The sequence below is a fragment of the Equus quagga genome, chromosome 1, assembly GCF_021613505.1.
Source record: "Equus quagga isolate Etosha38 chromosome 1, UCLA_HA_Equagga_1.0, whole genome shotgun sequence".
NCBI classification, from domain to species: Eukaryota; Metazoa; Chordata; class Mammalia; order Perissodactyla; family Equidae; genus Equus; species Equus quagga.
In genome coordinates this window covers 138,015,895-138,029,276 of record NC_060267.1, presented here as the reverse complement: position 1 = coordinate 138,029,276, position 13,382 = coordinate 138,015,895, and the positions used below count along the sequence as shown (strand labels likewise).

Below are 13,382 nucleotides of genomic sequence, written 5' to 3'. Positions count from 1 at the left end.
CAGGTGGTTTGCTCAGACATCAGCAGAAATAGGCCCCGAAGAACTACACTCAGCTTCTTCTATATGGTGTCCAGGAAGGAAAAGCAAAGCTCTGCAAAATGCTGAAGGTTTTAGAAGTGTAACGGTGCTTAGGAAAGATCACTGGTCTGGTGTTGCCGCAGCCCCAGTGTTGAGAGACACGCTAGGCTTCTAGGAGGAGAAAAATAGAAAGGGAGGAAGAAGTAGGAAGGGGGGGAAAGGGCGGGAAAGCACAGGTCATTAGTAATTAGCACAAATTCAACATAGCAAGATGCTCATAAACTCTTTATACGCTATCAGTGGAGCTGCTCTGTTCTTAGGACTATAGATAACATTCTGAAGGAAAGAAAAATGAGAATTTTCAAAATGGCACTGAGCTACATACTCCAGTTAGTGATAGCCAAACGTGAAGTCACAGCATGCTCCAAAAACATGCACTCTTTGCCCCCTCCCTACTACCTTCCACTCCCAAGGAAACATGCACATTTTCAGTAAAGCATCTGCTTTATTATAGTCAGGAAGTCAAATTCAGAGTGCAAACATCTTCCTAAGTGTGCAAACTATATTCTACCCAAGGATAAAGACGTGTCCAAGAGCAGCAAGATCTGCTCTCATGTCGTCACTGGGCAGTATATCAACAGCTGGACTCTTTTTTGCCACCAGGAAACTAGAATCTTGAAACAGTAAGAGCCAAGGTGCAGATTTTTCCCTTTCTTTTTTCCTGCACTATTAAGATATGGCAGTGGGAAGCAACTGCTACATAAAGTTTGAGTCTCTTCTGGTCATACTTGACATCCTGCTGGAGAAGAAACCTTCCTGGATGAAAATGTGGTCATCCACTCTTTTCAACTGGCTAATCAAATTAATCCCCTCCAAGCCCTTCCTTCCCCTGGCACTGCCTCCTGGTGAAAGAAAGTCGAATTTACTCATTTTTTAAAGTTCATGTTCAATCTTCTTCTCCTTTAATCATGGGGATATTTCTATAAATGTTTTCTTAAAACCAAATTACACAGACAACTTTGCTTTCAAAGCACGCACAGAAACAGTCACTACCACAAACGATTATCAAAAAAATTTCAGTTCATAAAAGTGGAAGATAAGGTGGCACTTCCGGTTGTTTCTAGCTTTTAAAGCAAAGAGTTCCTAATTTATAAGTTGTTAATAAGGATGTTGACGCCACTGAGTAAAACTAACATTCGTAACAAACTGAACCTAGTCATCAATAAATCTGAGGTACAAAGGTCATAGAAGAAAGAATAAATCCTGGAGTAATTTGCTATTACTAACAGAAGGCTTTTTGAAAGCCTTAGAAACAAGAAATCCTATGGTGGCTCAAGGAAAGGCTTCTCAAAGCTGAGGTTTGCATACAAGGAGAGAATAGAGCCACTGTACGTGTCGAATGCTTGCTTCCACTGCGGCGATATGAACCAAATGCTATGCCCCAGTTAAAATCACACTTGGCTGCAGAGAACAATGTGCTTGATCATCTATTCATTTGGGTCAACAGTGTCAGCCTGACAACAACTGCAAATTAAGTGCAGTTATTTATAAAAATTCAGTATGATTCTCATATCAGTTACCTAAGAAAAGATTTACAAAGTACATCCCTGTGGACCCTGCTACTGCTTTGAGAATTTTGCTCACCACAGAACTGCTCACTGGGGACAGGGGGTTGGTGCCAGCCATGAGGTGGAACTCAGTGCTCGTTGATAGACTATCAAAGCCCTAGTAATGGACTAAGTTCAAGTTAGAGACAGATTTCAAGAGTAACAGTTAAGGAACAAATAAAGGAAAAACAGACTGAGGGCAAAAGAGAAAGGGAAGAACTTTTAACTTGTAGCTCACAGGCTTCCTAACATTAAGCCATGGAAAATAAACTAGGTAAAGTGTGCATTCTGAGATAAGACCTACCTAAAGAATTGTAGTAGACAAAGCCCTCCAATACATCATATTTTGATGATGATTATTCTGCATCTATAAGCATATTTTTTAGCTTGATCTAGCTCTTGTGTGGTACAACTACAACAAATATTCAAAGAACATCAAAGGAAATTCATTCTTCTATTTCCACTGTTGGAGACGTTATGAGGCAGATGCCCCGAGTTTAAATAGTACATCCAACAAGAACAACCAATATCCTTAGAAATAATCCATATGCTTCTACTAACAATCCTCTTCAAAGGAGCTTATCAAGGTGTTTGCTGTGACTGCTTCACCCACACTTTTGGGGAATCCTGGGAACCACTTACCTATAGTATCATTCCCTTCTATTCCGTGATCACCATTGGCTAGCACTGCTGGTTTAGAAGATGGAGTACCTGCAACAACCACAAAGAATAATTACTCATTTTGACACATAGAAAAATGAAAAACAGACCTAACTACTGTCTAACTTAGTAAAATTTTTGTCACTCTTTACAGCATTAGCTTAAAACAGATAAAAATCTGTCGAGAATTTAAAGATCCAATAAAAGGAAACCCAGAAACATAGAACAGAACTAACGTCATTAATTTCTACGGTGCCCAAGCTCTGTTAAGCACCACAACTATAGGAGAGGCCTTCCTAACAGCAAGCCAAACTCTTTTCTGTCCTGTAAATTGTCAAAGATTACCATTATATTCAATAAAACCATCATGAAGCACCACAAGTACGGTATCTTATTCAAATCAAATGCTCCAAGGACACAGGGCCATTTAAAACAACCTCCACATAAAAAGTCCAGGGCACCATCATTGCTCCCACACTTGAGGATTACATGGAGATCACCAGCAACACTTCTGGGAACAGATGACCTTTTTAAAAAAATTTTATGCTATTCTAATAGAGTATAGTTGTGTCTCATTCCTTAATAACTAAGGATGTTGAGCATCTTTTCATGTGTTTATTTGCCATCCCTTTATTTTCTTTGGTGAACTGAATAGTCAAATTTTTTTTACTATTTTTTAATTGGGTTGCTTATTTTCTCATTATTGAGTTTTGATAATTCTTTATATACTTTGAATACCAACTCTTTATCAGATGGGTTTTGCAAATATTTTCTCTCAGTCTATAACTTGTACTTTCATTTTTTTAACTGGGTCTTTTGAAAAGCAAAAGTTTTAAACTTTGATCATTTCTTCTTTCATGCTTTCGGTGAGGTATCTAAGAAATCTTTGCCTAACCCAAGGTCACAGGATTTTCTCCTACGTTTTCCTCTAGAAGTTTTATAGTTTTCAAATTTAGGTTTCGCGTTGAGGCCTATGATACATTTGGAGTTAAATTTTGTATATGGTGTAAAACATGGATCTAGGTTCATATTTTTGCATATGGACATCTAACTGTTCCTGTATCATTTGTTGAGAAGACTATCCTTATTCCATTGAATTGCCTTTGCACTTTTGTTGAAAATCAACTGACCATATTACATGTGAATCTATTTCAGGGCTCTCTTCTGTTCCACTGACCTATAAATCTACCCGTTTTGCCAATAACACACTGTCCAGATTACCGAATTTCCATAGTCTTGAAATGAGCGTCATGTAAGTCCTCCAAATTGGGTCCATTCCAAAATTGTTCTTACTATTCTAGCTCCTTATAAATTTTAGAATCATTGATTTACACAAAAATCCAGATGGACTCTTGACTGCAACTGCATTGACTATGTTGATCAATTTGAGGATGTACAACATTTTCTGAAAGGCTCTGACTATATCTAACATTTCAGCAAACTGTCCAGCTCTGCAGTCAGCCTGCCAACCTAAGAGTGTCCTACAAATCACTCTCAAGAACCTCACAGAGATATTTTTCATAAGACAAGTGAAAATCTAGAATGTATGCCACAAAAATATAAAATGTAAGATTTTACTCTGGAAGACAAGAAACTACACTGTCCAACCTCCTGGCTCTCACAAATACAAGGCAGAAATCTTTCACACAAACTCATCGAAAAGATCATTCATTCTGTTATCTCAGATAACAGAGGAACAGCTAAAGAGGATAACCTAAAAGAACAAGGCAGACCAAAAAGAAAATATCAATTAACTGGAAGAAGAGAGAAATAAAGGAGTGAAAGACAACAGACTTTCATTACATACCCACTATGCACCATACACCATGGCAGGGCTTCACATATTATGTTTTACTTATCCAGAGGGCTGCCAAATATGGGATACAACATATTTGATACAAATAAATTCCCTTTTACCCTCACACATAAGTTTATAAAATTTATTCTTCCTTGCTCAAGAAAGAATGCATATTTTAAAAAATCTGCCTCATCTTAAAATGCAGATTGCAAATAAATAAAATAAAATGCAAATTACAAAAAATGATACCATCTTATGACCATGAGAGTGATAAATCTTTTTAAATTTTGATAATAGCCAGTTTTGGCAAAAGTGTAGGAAAATAGGTAATCTGATACACCACTGGGGGAATCTAAATTGGAATGACGTTTTTATGAGACAATTTGGCACTCTATCAAATTTCAAATACCTGCTTAACTCAACAAACCATTTTAGGTATGTAGTTCAAAGAAAGACAGAAAAGCACACAAAAATGAATGTAAAAAGGATGTTTACTATGGCATTTTTTAAAAGTAACAAATGCCCACCAACAGATTCACTAACCTGTGAAATAATATGCAACTGTTAAAAGAAATAGGTAGCTCTTCATGTATTGATAGGGGAAGATGTCAAGAAACCTTAAGAAAAATTAAAAGCAAATATGGCTTAATAGCATTATAAAAAACAACACACACACAAATAATCAGAAAAAATATGAAAGAATATAGATCAAACACCACAGGTAACTGCTCAAGAATGGAGTGTGGGGAAGCAGAGACAGAGATAAAAACAAAGACTTTCACAGATATATAGTCTTGTTTTAATTGAGTACTTTAAAGAATTTAAAGAGTGGATAAAGACAGCCGACTGAAGCATATAGGTCAGCCTCACTATACTATCACAAAGACTTAAAAAACAGCAGAAAAGACTGCTTATTCTATCCTCAGTGGACCAGAAATTACAAGAAATATCCAAGAAAGTGAAAGCAAATATGACCACACTGAAGGAGAAATCACAGTCCAAAGGCAGCACAGGAAAGCAGAACTCCAAGGGTACTGTAAGCTTAGAGACAGCAGAGATGATGGGACTCCGTTAAAAGCTGCCAGGCCAGGCCCGACTTCCTCCACACTTTCCTTCCCCTGCCCCACAACAGTCAGTTTTGTGCCAACTACCAGATGGGAGCAGAGAATGAACGCTCTGACACAAGAGGAAGCCAACTCATTGGGTGCCCAGTGATACCCAGAGGAGCAGGGAGCCCCACATTCCACCTGGCAGCACTGCTGCATTTCTGCCACAGGCAGGTGGTAGAAAACAGTCATGCATCATAGGGAATCTCAAATAGACAGTATTGCCAAATAGCTGAAGAAAACTACTACCAAAAGATACAGGCACCACATTCAAAGAGAGTAAGCATCACCCAGGGAAACAATGTTGATATAGCAAATAGGAGACTTTTAAAAAGGGATATATCATTTCCCTCAGAAAGATAAAAGAAAATATCACACATCCATGAAACAAGAGCAAGCCCCTAAACAAAGTGAATTATCTAATGATTCAATAACAAATCCTTTCCCAGGTTAGACAGTTTCTAATTCTTTCCTTTCATCACAATTTAAAAAAAGTCATAATGAAGTTGTCACCTGACAGAACATTGAAAATGATTTTTAGTAATAATGAACTATAGAATTCTTGGCATATTACTCAAAGAATTGATGACATTGCCATAATAAAGCTTCTATTCCCACATATTTACCTACGTGTATAAGGTTTTGGGTCATTATGTCTATAAAAACAATAGAATAAAAATTGATAAATCCTGTTTCATCCTACCAAAAAAACATTTACCCACAAATTCATGATCTAATCAAGACAAATAACAGATCTTTGACAGCCGCAAATCAATGTGACACATCACATTAACAAAACGAGGAATAAAAATCACGCGATCTCAACAGATGCTGAGAAAGCATTTGACAAGATCCAACATCCATTTATGATAAAAACTTGCAATAAAATGGGTATAGAAGGAAAGTATCCCAACATAATAAAGGTCATATATGACAAACCCACAGCCAACATCATATTTAATGGTGAAAAACTAAAAGCCATTCCCCTGAGAACAAGAACAAGACAAGGGTGCTCATTCTCACCATTCCTATTCAACATAGTACTGGAGGTTCTGGCCAGAGAGATAGGGCAAGAAAAAGAAGTAAGAGGTATCCAAACTGGACAGGAAGAAGTGAAACTCTCATATGTGGACAACATGATTCTATACATAGAAAACCCTAAAGAATCCACCAAAAAACTATTAGAAATAATCAACAACTACATCAAAATGGCAGGGTACAAAATCAACTTTAAAAATCAGTTGCATTACTATACACTAACAATGAACTAGCAGAAAGAGAAGCCAAGAATACAATCCCATTTATAATGGCAAAAAAAGAATAAAATATCTAGGAATAAATTTAACCAAGGAGGTGAAAGATCTATACACTGAAAGCTATAACACATTATTGAAAGAAATCGAAGATGACATAAAGAAATGGAAAGACATCTTCTGCTCATGGATTGGAAGAACAAACATAGTTAAACTGTCCATACTATCTAAAGTAATCTACAAATTCAATGCAATCCCAATCAGAATCCCAATGACACTCTACATGGAAATATAGCAGAGAATCCCAAAATTTATACGGAACAACAAAAGACTCCGAATAGCCAAAGCAATTCTGAGAAAAAAGAAATCACAATCCCTAACTTCAAAATATACTACAAAACTACAGTAATCAAACAGCATGGTACTGGCATAAAAAAAGACACACAGATCAAGAGAACAGAATTGAAAGCCCAAAAACAAAACTACACATCTATGGATGGTGAATCTTCAACAAAGGAGCCGAGAACATACAATGGAGAAAGGAAAGTCTCTCCAATAAATGTTGTTGGGAAAACTGGACAGCCACATGCAAATGAATCAAAGTAGACTATTATCTTACACCATATACAAAAATTAACTCACAATGGATTAAAGACTTGAATGTAACACCTGAAACCATAAAACTCCTAGAAGAAAATATAAGCAGTACAATCTTTGACACTGGCCTTAGCAGTATCTTTTCAAACACCATGTCTACTCAGGCAAGGGAAACAAAAGAAAAAATAAATGGGACTACATCAGACCAAGGAAAGGCAAAGGAAATGACGAACAAAATGAAAAGACAACCCACAAATATTTCTCAATATTGAGAAAACATCTGCAAATCATATATCTGACAAGAGGTTAATTTTCAAATATATAAAGAACTCATATAACTCAACAACAAAAAACAAACAACCCATCCAAAAATGGGCAGCGGATATGAACAGGCATTTTTTCAAATACAGATATACAGATGGCCAACAGGCACATGAAAAGATATTCAACATCATTAATTACTGGGGAAATACAAACAAAAACTACAAAGAGATATTACCTTACACCTGTCTGAATGGCTATAATTAACAAGACAAAAAATAACAAATGTTGGAGAAGATATGGAGGAAACAGAACCCTCATACACTGCTGGTAGGAATGCAAACTGGTGCAGCCACTAGGGAAAACAGTATGGAGATTTCTCAAAAAATTAAAAATAGAAATAGCATACAATCCAGCTATCCCACTACTGGGTATTTATCCAAAGAACTTGAAATCAACAATTCAAAGAGATTTATGCACCCCTATGTTCCCTGCAGCATTATTCACAACAGCCAAAACGTGGAAGCAACCCAAATGCCCACCTACTGATGACTGGATAAAGAAGATGTAGTATATACACCCAATGGAATACTACTCAGCCATAAAAAAAGACAAAATCGTCCCATTTAGAACAACATAGATGGACATTGAGGGTATAAGGTTAAGCAAAATAAGCCAGACAGAGAAAGACAAACATTGCATGATTTCACTCATTTGTGGAAGATAAACTAACACATGGACAAAGAGAACAGATTAGTGGTTACCACAGGGGAAGGGGGTTAGAGGATGGGTGAAAGGGGTAAAAGGGCACATACGTATGGTGACACATAAAAATTAGACTATTAGTGGTGAGCATGATGTAGTCCAGACAGAAACTGATAAATAATAATGTACACCTGAAATTACACAATGTTGTAAACTACTATGACCTCAATAAAATAAGTGAAAAAAAAATAACACTCTATTACCACATTAAAAAAAACTTTCAATCAAATTCAACTTTTATGGTTAGTAATAATTTATCAAAAATTGTAATATATGTGATCAACTATGTACTACTAGTAACTGTGGTAATAAAGTTCTTCTGAACCAAGTTAATACTTAAGAGTCTTAGGGTTACAGAAACTTTTTAAGTTAAAATTTACATACATATTTTGTTATAGAAACATGAAAACAATCAAGAAAAAACCTTTCAAGTATAAAAATATATTACATTAGGACAAAAGTCTATGAGAGACATAGAATACAAGTAAGAGTTCAAGGAATCCAAAGGAGGATTTACATTTCCAATGATAAAGAACAGCTTGTTCATGCATTTTTAAAATAGATGATGGGAATAAAAATGCTATATATTTAAAAGCATTTGGATCTGTTTTAAAAGAGTGATATTAACTCATTTTTATGGAGCAAAAGTAAAACATTCTGAAAATTACAGGCTTTTCAGCTATTTAAGCCTTTGCTAAAAAAACTTAGATGCCAACTTAAAAATGTACAAAGGGGACAAAAATTTTCAGAATTCTCATATAGGTATGTGACTAAAGTTTCAAGACTGTCACTTTAGACCAATGCCGAAGTTACAAAGAATAATTTACACATACTGATAGAAAATTTTCCAAGACATAAAGTAAAAAGAATAAGTTATAAAAAAACAATGCATATGATTTGACCCTATTTGTTTAAAACTAAAGGTCATAAATTTCTGAATTTATGTATGTAAATACATAGTACATAATCTTAAAGCACTCCTCTTGAGAAATAAATAGGATTAAGTGAGAGTCAAGGGAGATTTTCACTTATCTGAATTTTAAATTTTTAAATAAAATTTTCATTTTAGAATAGTTTTAAATTTACAGAAAAATTGTGATGATAGTACAGAGAGTCCTATGTACCTATACCCAGTTTCCCCTATTAAGAAAAACTGGCTGGCTGTTTCTAAAACAAAGGCAGATTGATATACCACTATAAATTCATCATTACCAACCTTTACTTGGCCTAAATGTTTCTTGTCAACTCATTCTTCCACATTCTGCAATGTCTATTCTAAACCACCCCTGTTCTCCTCAAACCTCCAACCCCTTCCACCCCCATTTCTCAGCATATGACCTCGCCTCTTTCAAAGAAAATATGAACTCCCGTCAGAAGAGACTTCCTCCACTCTCTACCACCACATACAGAAACCTAAAGCATCTGCACTGAAGCTCTCATCTCTACACCTGTGCTTTGGATCTCCATTCCTTCTTCCCAAAGACAAGATTCTTGTTCTCCACCTAGTGTTGAAATCAGATAAGCATCTCACTCCTCTCAAATCTCACAACTCTTTATTTGCTCTTTTCTTCTGGCATTTGACTATCTTCTCTATAGAACTGTTTGGGTTCATTTTTTTTTCCTTAATAACATAGTGGTCTCGATAAATATTTGCTTATAGAATGAATGAATGATTGGAATAAATGTGATTGCCAATGTGTATGTGGAATGGCAGATGGGACATAAGGAGGGAGAGTGCAAACGAAAGAACTCCAAAATTAACCTAAAATTTCTAAAAACAAAGCAAAGTATCAGAGTTTGTACTTTTTTTTTTTTTTTTGAGGAAGATAAGCCCTGAGCTAACTACTGCCAGTCCTCCTCTTTTTGCTGAGGAAGTCTGGCCCTGAACTAACATCTGTGCCCATCTTCCTCTACTTTATATGTGGGACGCCTACCACAGCATGGCGTGCCAAGTGGTGCCCTGTCCACACCCAGGATCTGAACCGGCAAACCCCAGGCCACCGAGAAGCAGAACGTGTGAACTTAACCGCTGCGCCAACAGGCCGGCCCCGGAGGTTGTACTTTTAAAACACTTTAATTTTCTAATTTTCTTCACAAACAGGGAAGTTTTGTTTTTATAGTCAGGGGTATAAAGCTACTAACAGAAGATTTCAAACAAGATCAATACCAGGAGACCCTGAGTCATGTGCTATTTCCTTGTTTTCACTACCAGAGATGCAATCTACACGAGGGAGGGAGGAATACTGCTGTGGTTTCACTGAGAGATCATAAACAAAGATGTCTGCACCATTTCCAGAGTAAGCAATTTGACTGTAAGAAACAAACGTTCCTCCCAACTCACTTGGAGCCTGTGCCTAAGAACAACAGAACTTTCCTATCTGAGGGAAAAGGGTTTGAAAAAACAAAAAAGGACACAGAAGATAGCTGGGTTAGGATGATGGTTTATGGGTAGAATGTTGTTTCTTTCTTTATCTGTGCCCTATTCAGCTCTCAGAATTTCTCAGCTACAAAAAGAACCTAACAAATTGACCTCTTCTCAAGGGGTGACTGCTTTTCTTTTACACTAGGGTATCATTATTATGAACTACCACTGTTAGAACTATTTTTCTCTTCTTTTCCAAAAAGAAACTTAGTTAAGAGTATATTTTCTTTTTTTTTTTTTTCCTGCTTTATCTCCCCAAACGCCCCCTGTACATAGTTGTATATCTTAGTTGCAGGTCCTTCTAGTTGTGGGATGTGGGATGCCACCTCAACGTGGCCTGACGAGCAGTGCCATGTCCGCGCCCAGGATCCAAACCCTGGGCCGCCACAGCGGAGTGCCACGGAGCCGGCCCCAAGAGTATATTTTCAAATCAAAGTCAGAAAACAATCTTTGCAAAAATGTCATGAGACTATTTTTGTGTGTGTGTGTGAGAAAGATTGTCCCTGAGCTAACATCTCTGCCAATCTTTCCTTATTTTGTATACAGGAAGCTGCCACAGCATGGCTTGATGAGCAGTGTACAGGTCCGCGCCAAGAATCCAAACTTGCAAACCCAGGGCCGCCGAAGCAGAGCACGCAAACTTAACCACTACGCCACCAGGCGGCCCCTCATATGACTTTTTTATGCATAGATACAAACTTCCCCAAATATAACAAGACAATTAACAGGGTGTTAAGGCTTGGATATTTACGCCTGCCTAAATAAATACCTACCACTTTGGTTTGTAGACATAATTGCTTGTTAGTCTGCACATTAACATAACCTAAGCCTGAACAAAATGATTTCAGTTCAGTTTAACAGCAAACAAAACTATTTCAATTCAGTTTAACAAGCAAAAGATTGTACATCTGCCACAGACTAAGAGCAGTGATCTCTCTTTAATGTAGATCTGACCATGTTTCTCAGTCCCCTCAGAGTTCCCCATAGAGAGACTGCATGATCTCACTCAGTGTGCTTCTCCATGGTTCTCTCTTGTCACTTGTCACTTTAACCTTTTGTTTCTTACCACTGAGCAACCTGAGGTTGCTGGTACACTTTGACCTATTCTATATCTCTCTGCTTTTGCTAAATGTGTCATTCTGCATGGAATATAAAAAGAAACAAAATATTATTCCTACTCTATAGTAGCTTAAGTGTGAGACAACAAACAGTTTCATTATGACCTTACAAGTGCTATGAGAAAGGAAGGCCCAGGGAAGAAAGGCACTTACCAAGGGGAAGATGAAAACAGAGAGGCTTGTGGTGAGGGGGCAGAAGGGAGTCGGGATGAAAGTCAGAGAATGTTTTTGGAAGGTTACATCTATATTCAATCTTAAAGAATTGCAGAAGATCATCTTTAGCCAAAGCTTTAAATATCATCAACCTCCAGATTCGTATCTCCCACCCAGAACTCTCCTTTGAACTCCAGACTCTTTCATCTAGCTGCCTACTGCTCTTCTCCACTTGGCTATCTTCTCCACTAACAGATAACTCACACTCAACATATCCCAAGCTGAATTTCTTATCTTCCCTTCAAAATCTACTCCTTTTACAGCCTTCCCAATCTCAGATGATGGCAATTCCTTCCCTTTCAGTTGCTCAGGCCAAAACCCTTAGAGTCATCCTGGATGCATCCTTGGCAATGTAAAGGTCTTGTACTGTAAAAGGAGCAGTTTGGGTGGCATGGCATGGCTTAAAGTCCGATAGGACTGGGCTCAAGAGAGAATGAGAGGAAAGGAATTGGAGAAAGGTAGTAGATACATCTTTTTCAAAGAAGGAGCAGAATAAAAAAAAGTAGATGAGACGGCCATGGGGTTGAAACAGGATGTTTTTTAAGTGAAGGAAAAAAATGAGGGTATGTTTGATGCTGATGAATGACCTAGCTGAAAGAGAGGAACTGATGATGCAGGAGACAGAAAAAACAATTGCTATGGTAGTGCCCTTGAGTGAGAGAATGAGCAGTTCACCTACAACAAGAGTAACAGCAGAGCAGGGGGGAGGGCGACAGGGGTAAAGGGGCACAAATGTATGGTGACGGATAAAAACTACACTATTGGTGGTGCATATGATGCAGTCTACACAGAAACTGATAAATAATAATGTACACCTGAAATTACACAATGTTATAAGCCAATAAAATAATTTTAAGAAGATACATTAAAATAAAATTTTATTTTTCCTTCAATAGAAGGAGTTTGTTTAAATTGTGTACTTTTTAAATGTTAGCAAACCTTGCAGAAAAGCAGGTCATCTGAAAATTTTATAGGACTGTTTATTTTGTTCTGGCTAGCAGAAACCTAAAATACACAAAGAGCAAGATGGTGAGGAAAATGATTCTTAATATGGACATCTATTTCACTTATCAATTAATTACTTCAACTTTTCCTGCCTTTAATAAATGTTTATGGAGGTATGATGGATTTTTCATTATCTACACTGTGGTGATGTTTCATAGTATACACATAAGTCATAACTTACCAAGATGCATATTTTAAATATGTGCACTTTATTGTATATCTAAATAAAGATGTAAAAATATACATACTAACAAAAAAACAGTAGCAGAGTAAAGGGCATAGACAAGGCAGGTTAGAAGGAGATGTGTGGGGGGACTATGGAGAAGTTCTCTTCTGATTGAGTCTATTGATTCTCTGTTCTAAAGGACATCAACTGAGAATATGAACAGGAGAGCAAGTGCTAGAGGTCTGATCAGAGAAGGGAAAATGTGAAAACAGTTGTCTAGGAAAGCGAAGACTTTACAAATTCATATGAATTAGCAGCAGAGCCCTCAAGTTCATGTTCTTTATGCAAATGACTCATTCATATTCCTGAACATAATATTTATATGTCTAATAT

General features: G+C 36.9%; 1 protein-coding gene across 13 annotated transcripts in view; it reads right to left on the bottom strand.

Annotated features, from left to right (window-relative positions):
* Nucleotides 1–13,382, bottom strand: part of MAP4 (microtubule associated protein 4) — a 126,185-nt gene that overhangs the window by 92,504 nt on the left and 20,299 nt on the right. For all 13 annotated transcript variants that reach the window (XM_046665835.1, XM_046665843.1, XM_046665860.1 and 10 more), the window contains one exon: nucleotides 2,268–2,336. In XM_046665835.1, the coding sequence (XP_046521791.1) occupies nucleotides 2,268–2,336 (69 nt within the window). The remainder of the gene's footprint in view (nucleotides 1–2,267; nucleotides 2,337–13,382) is intronic.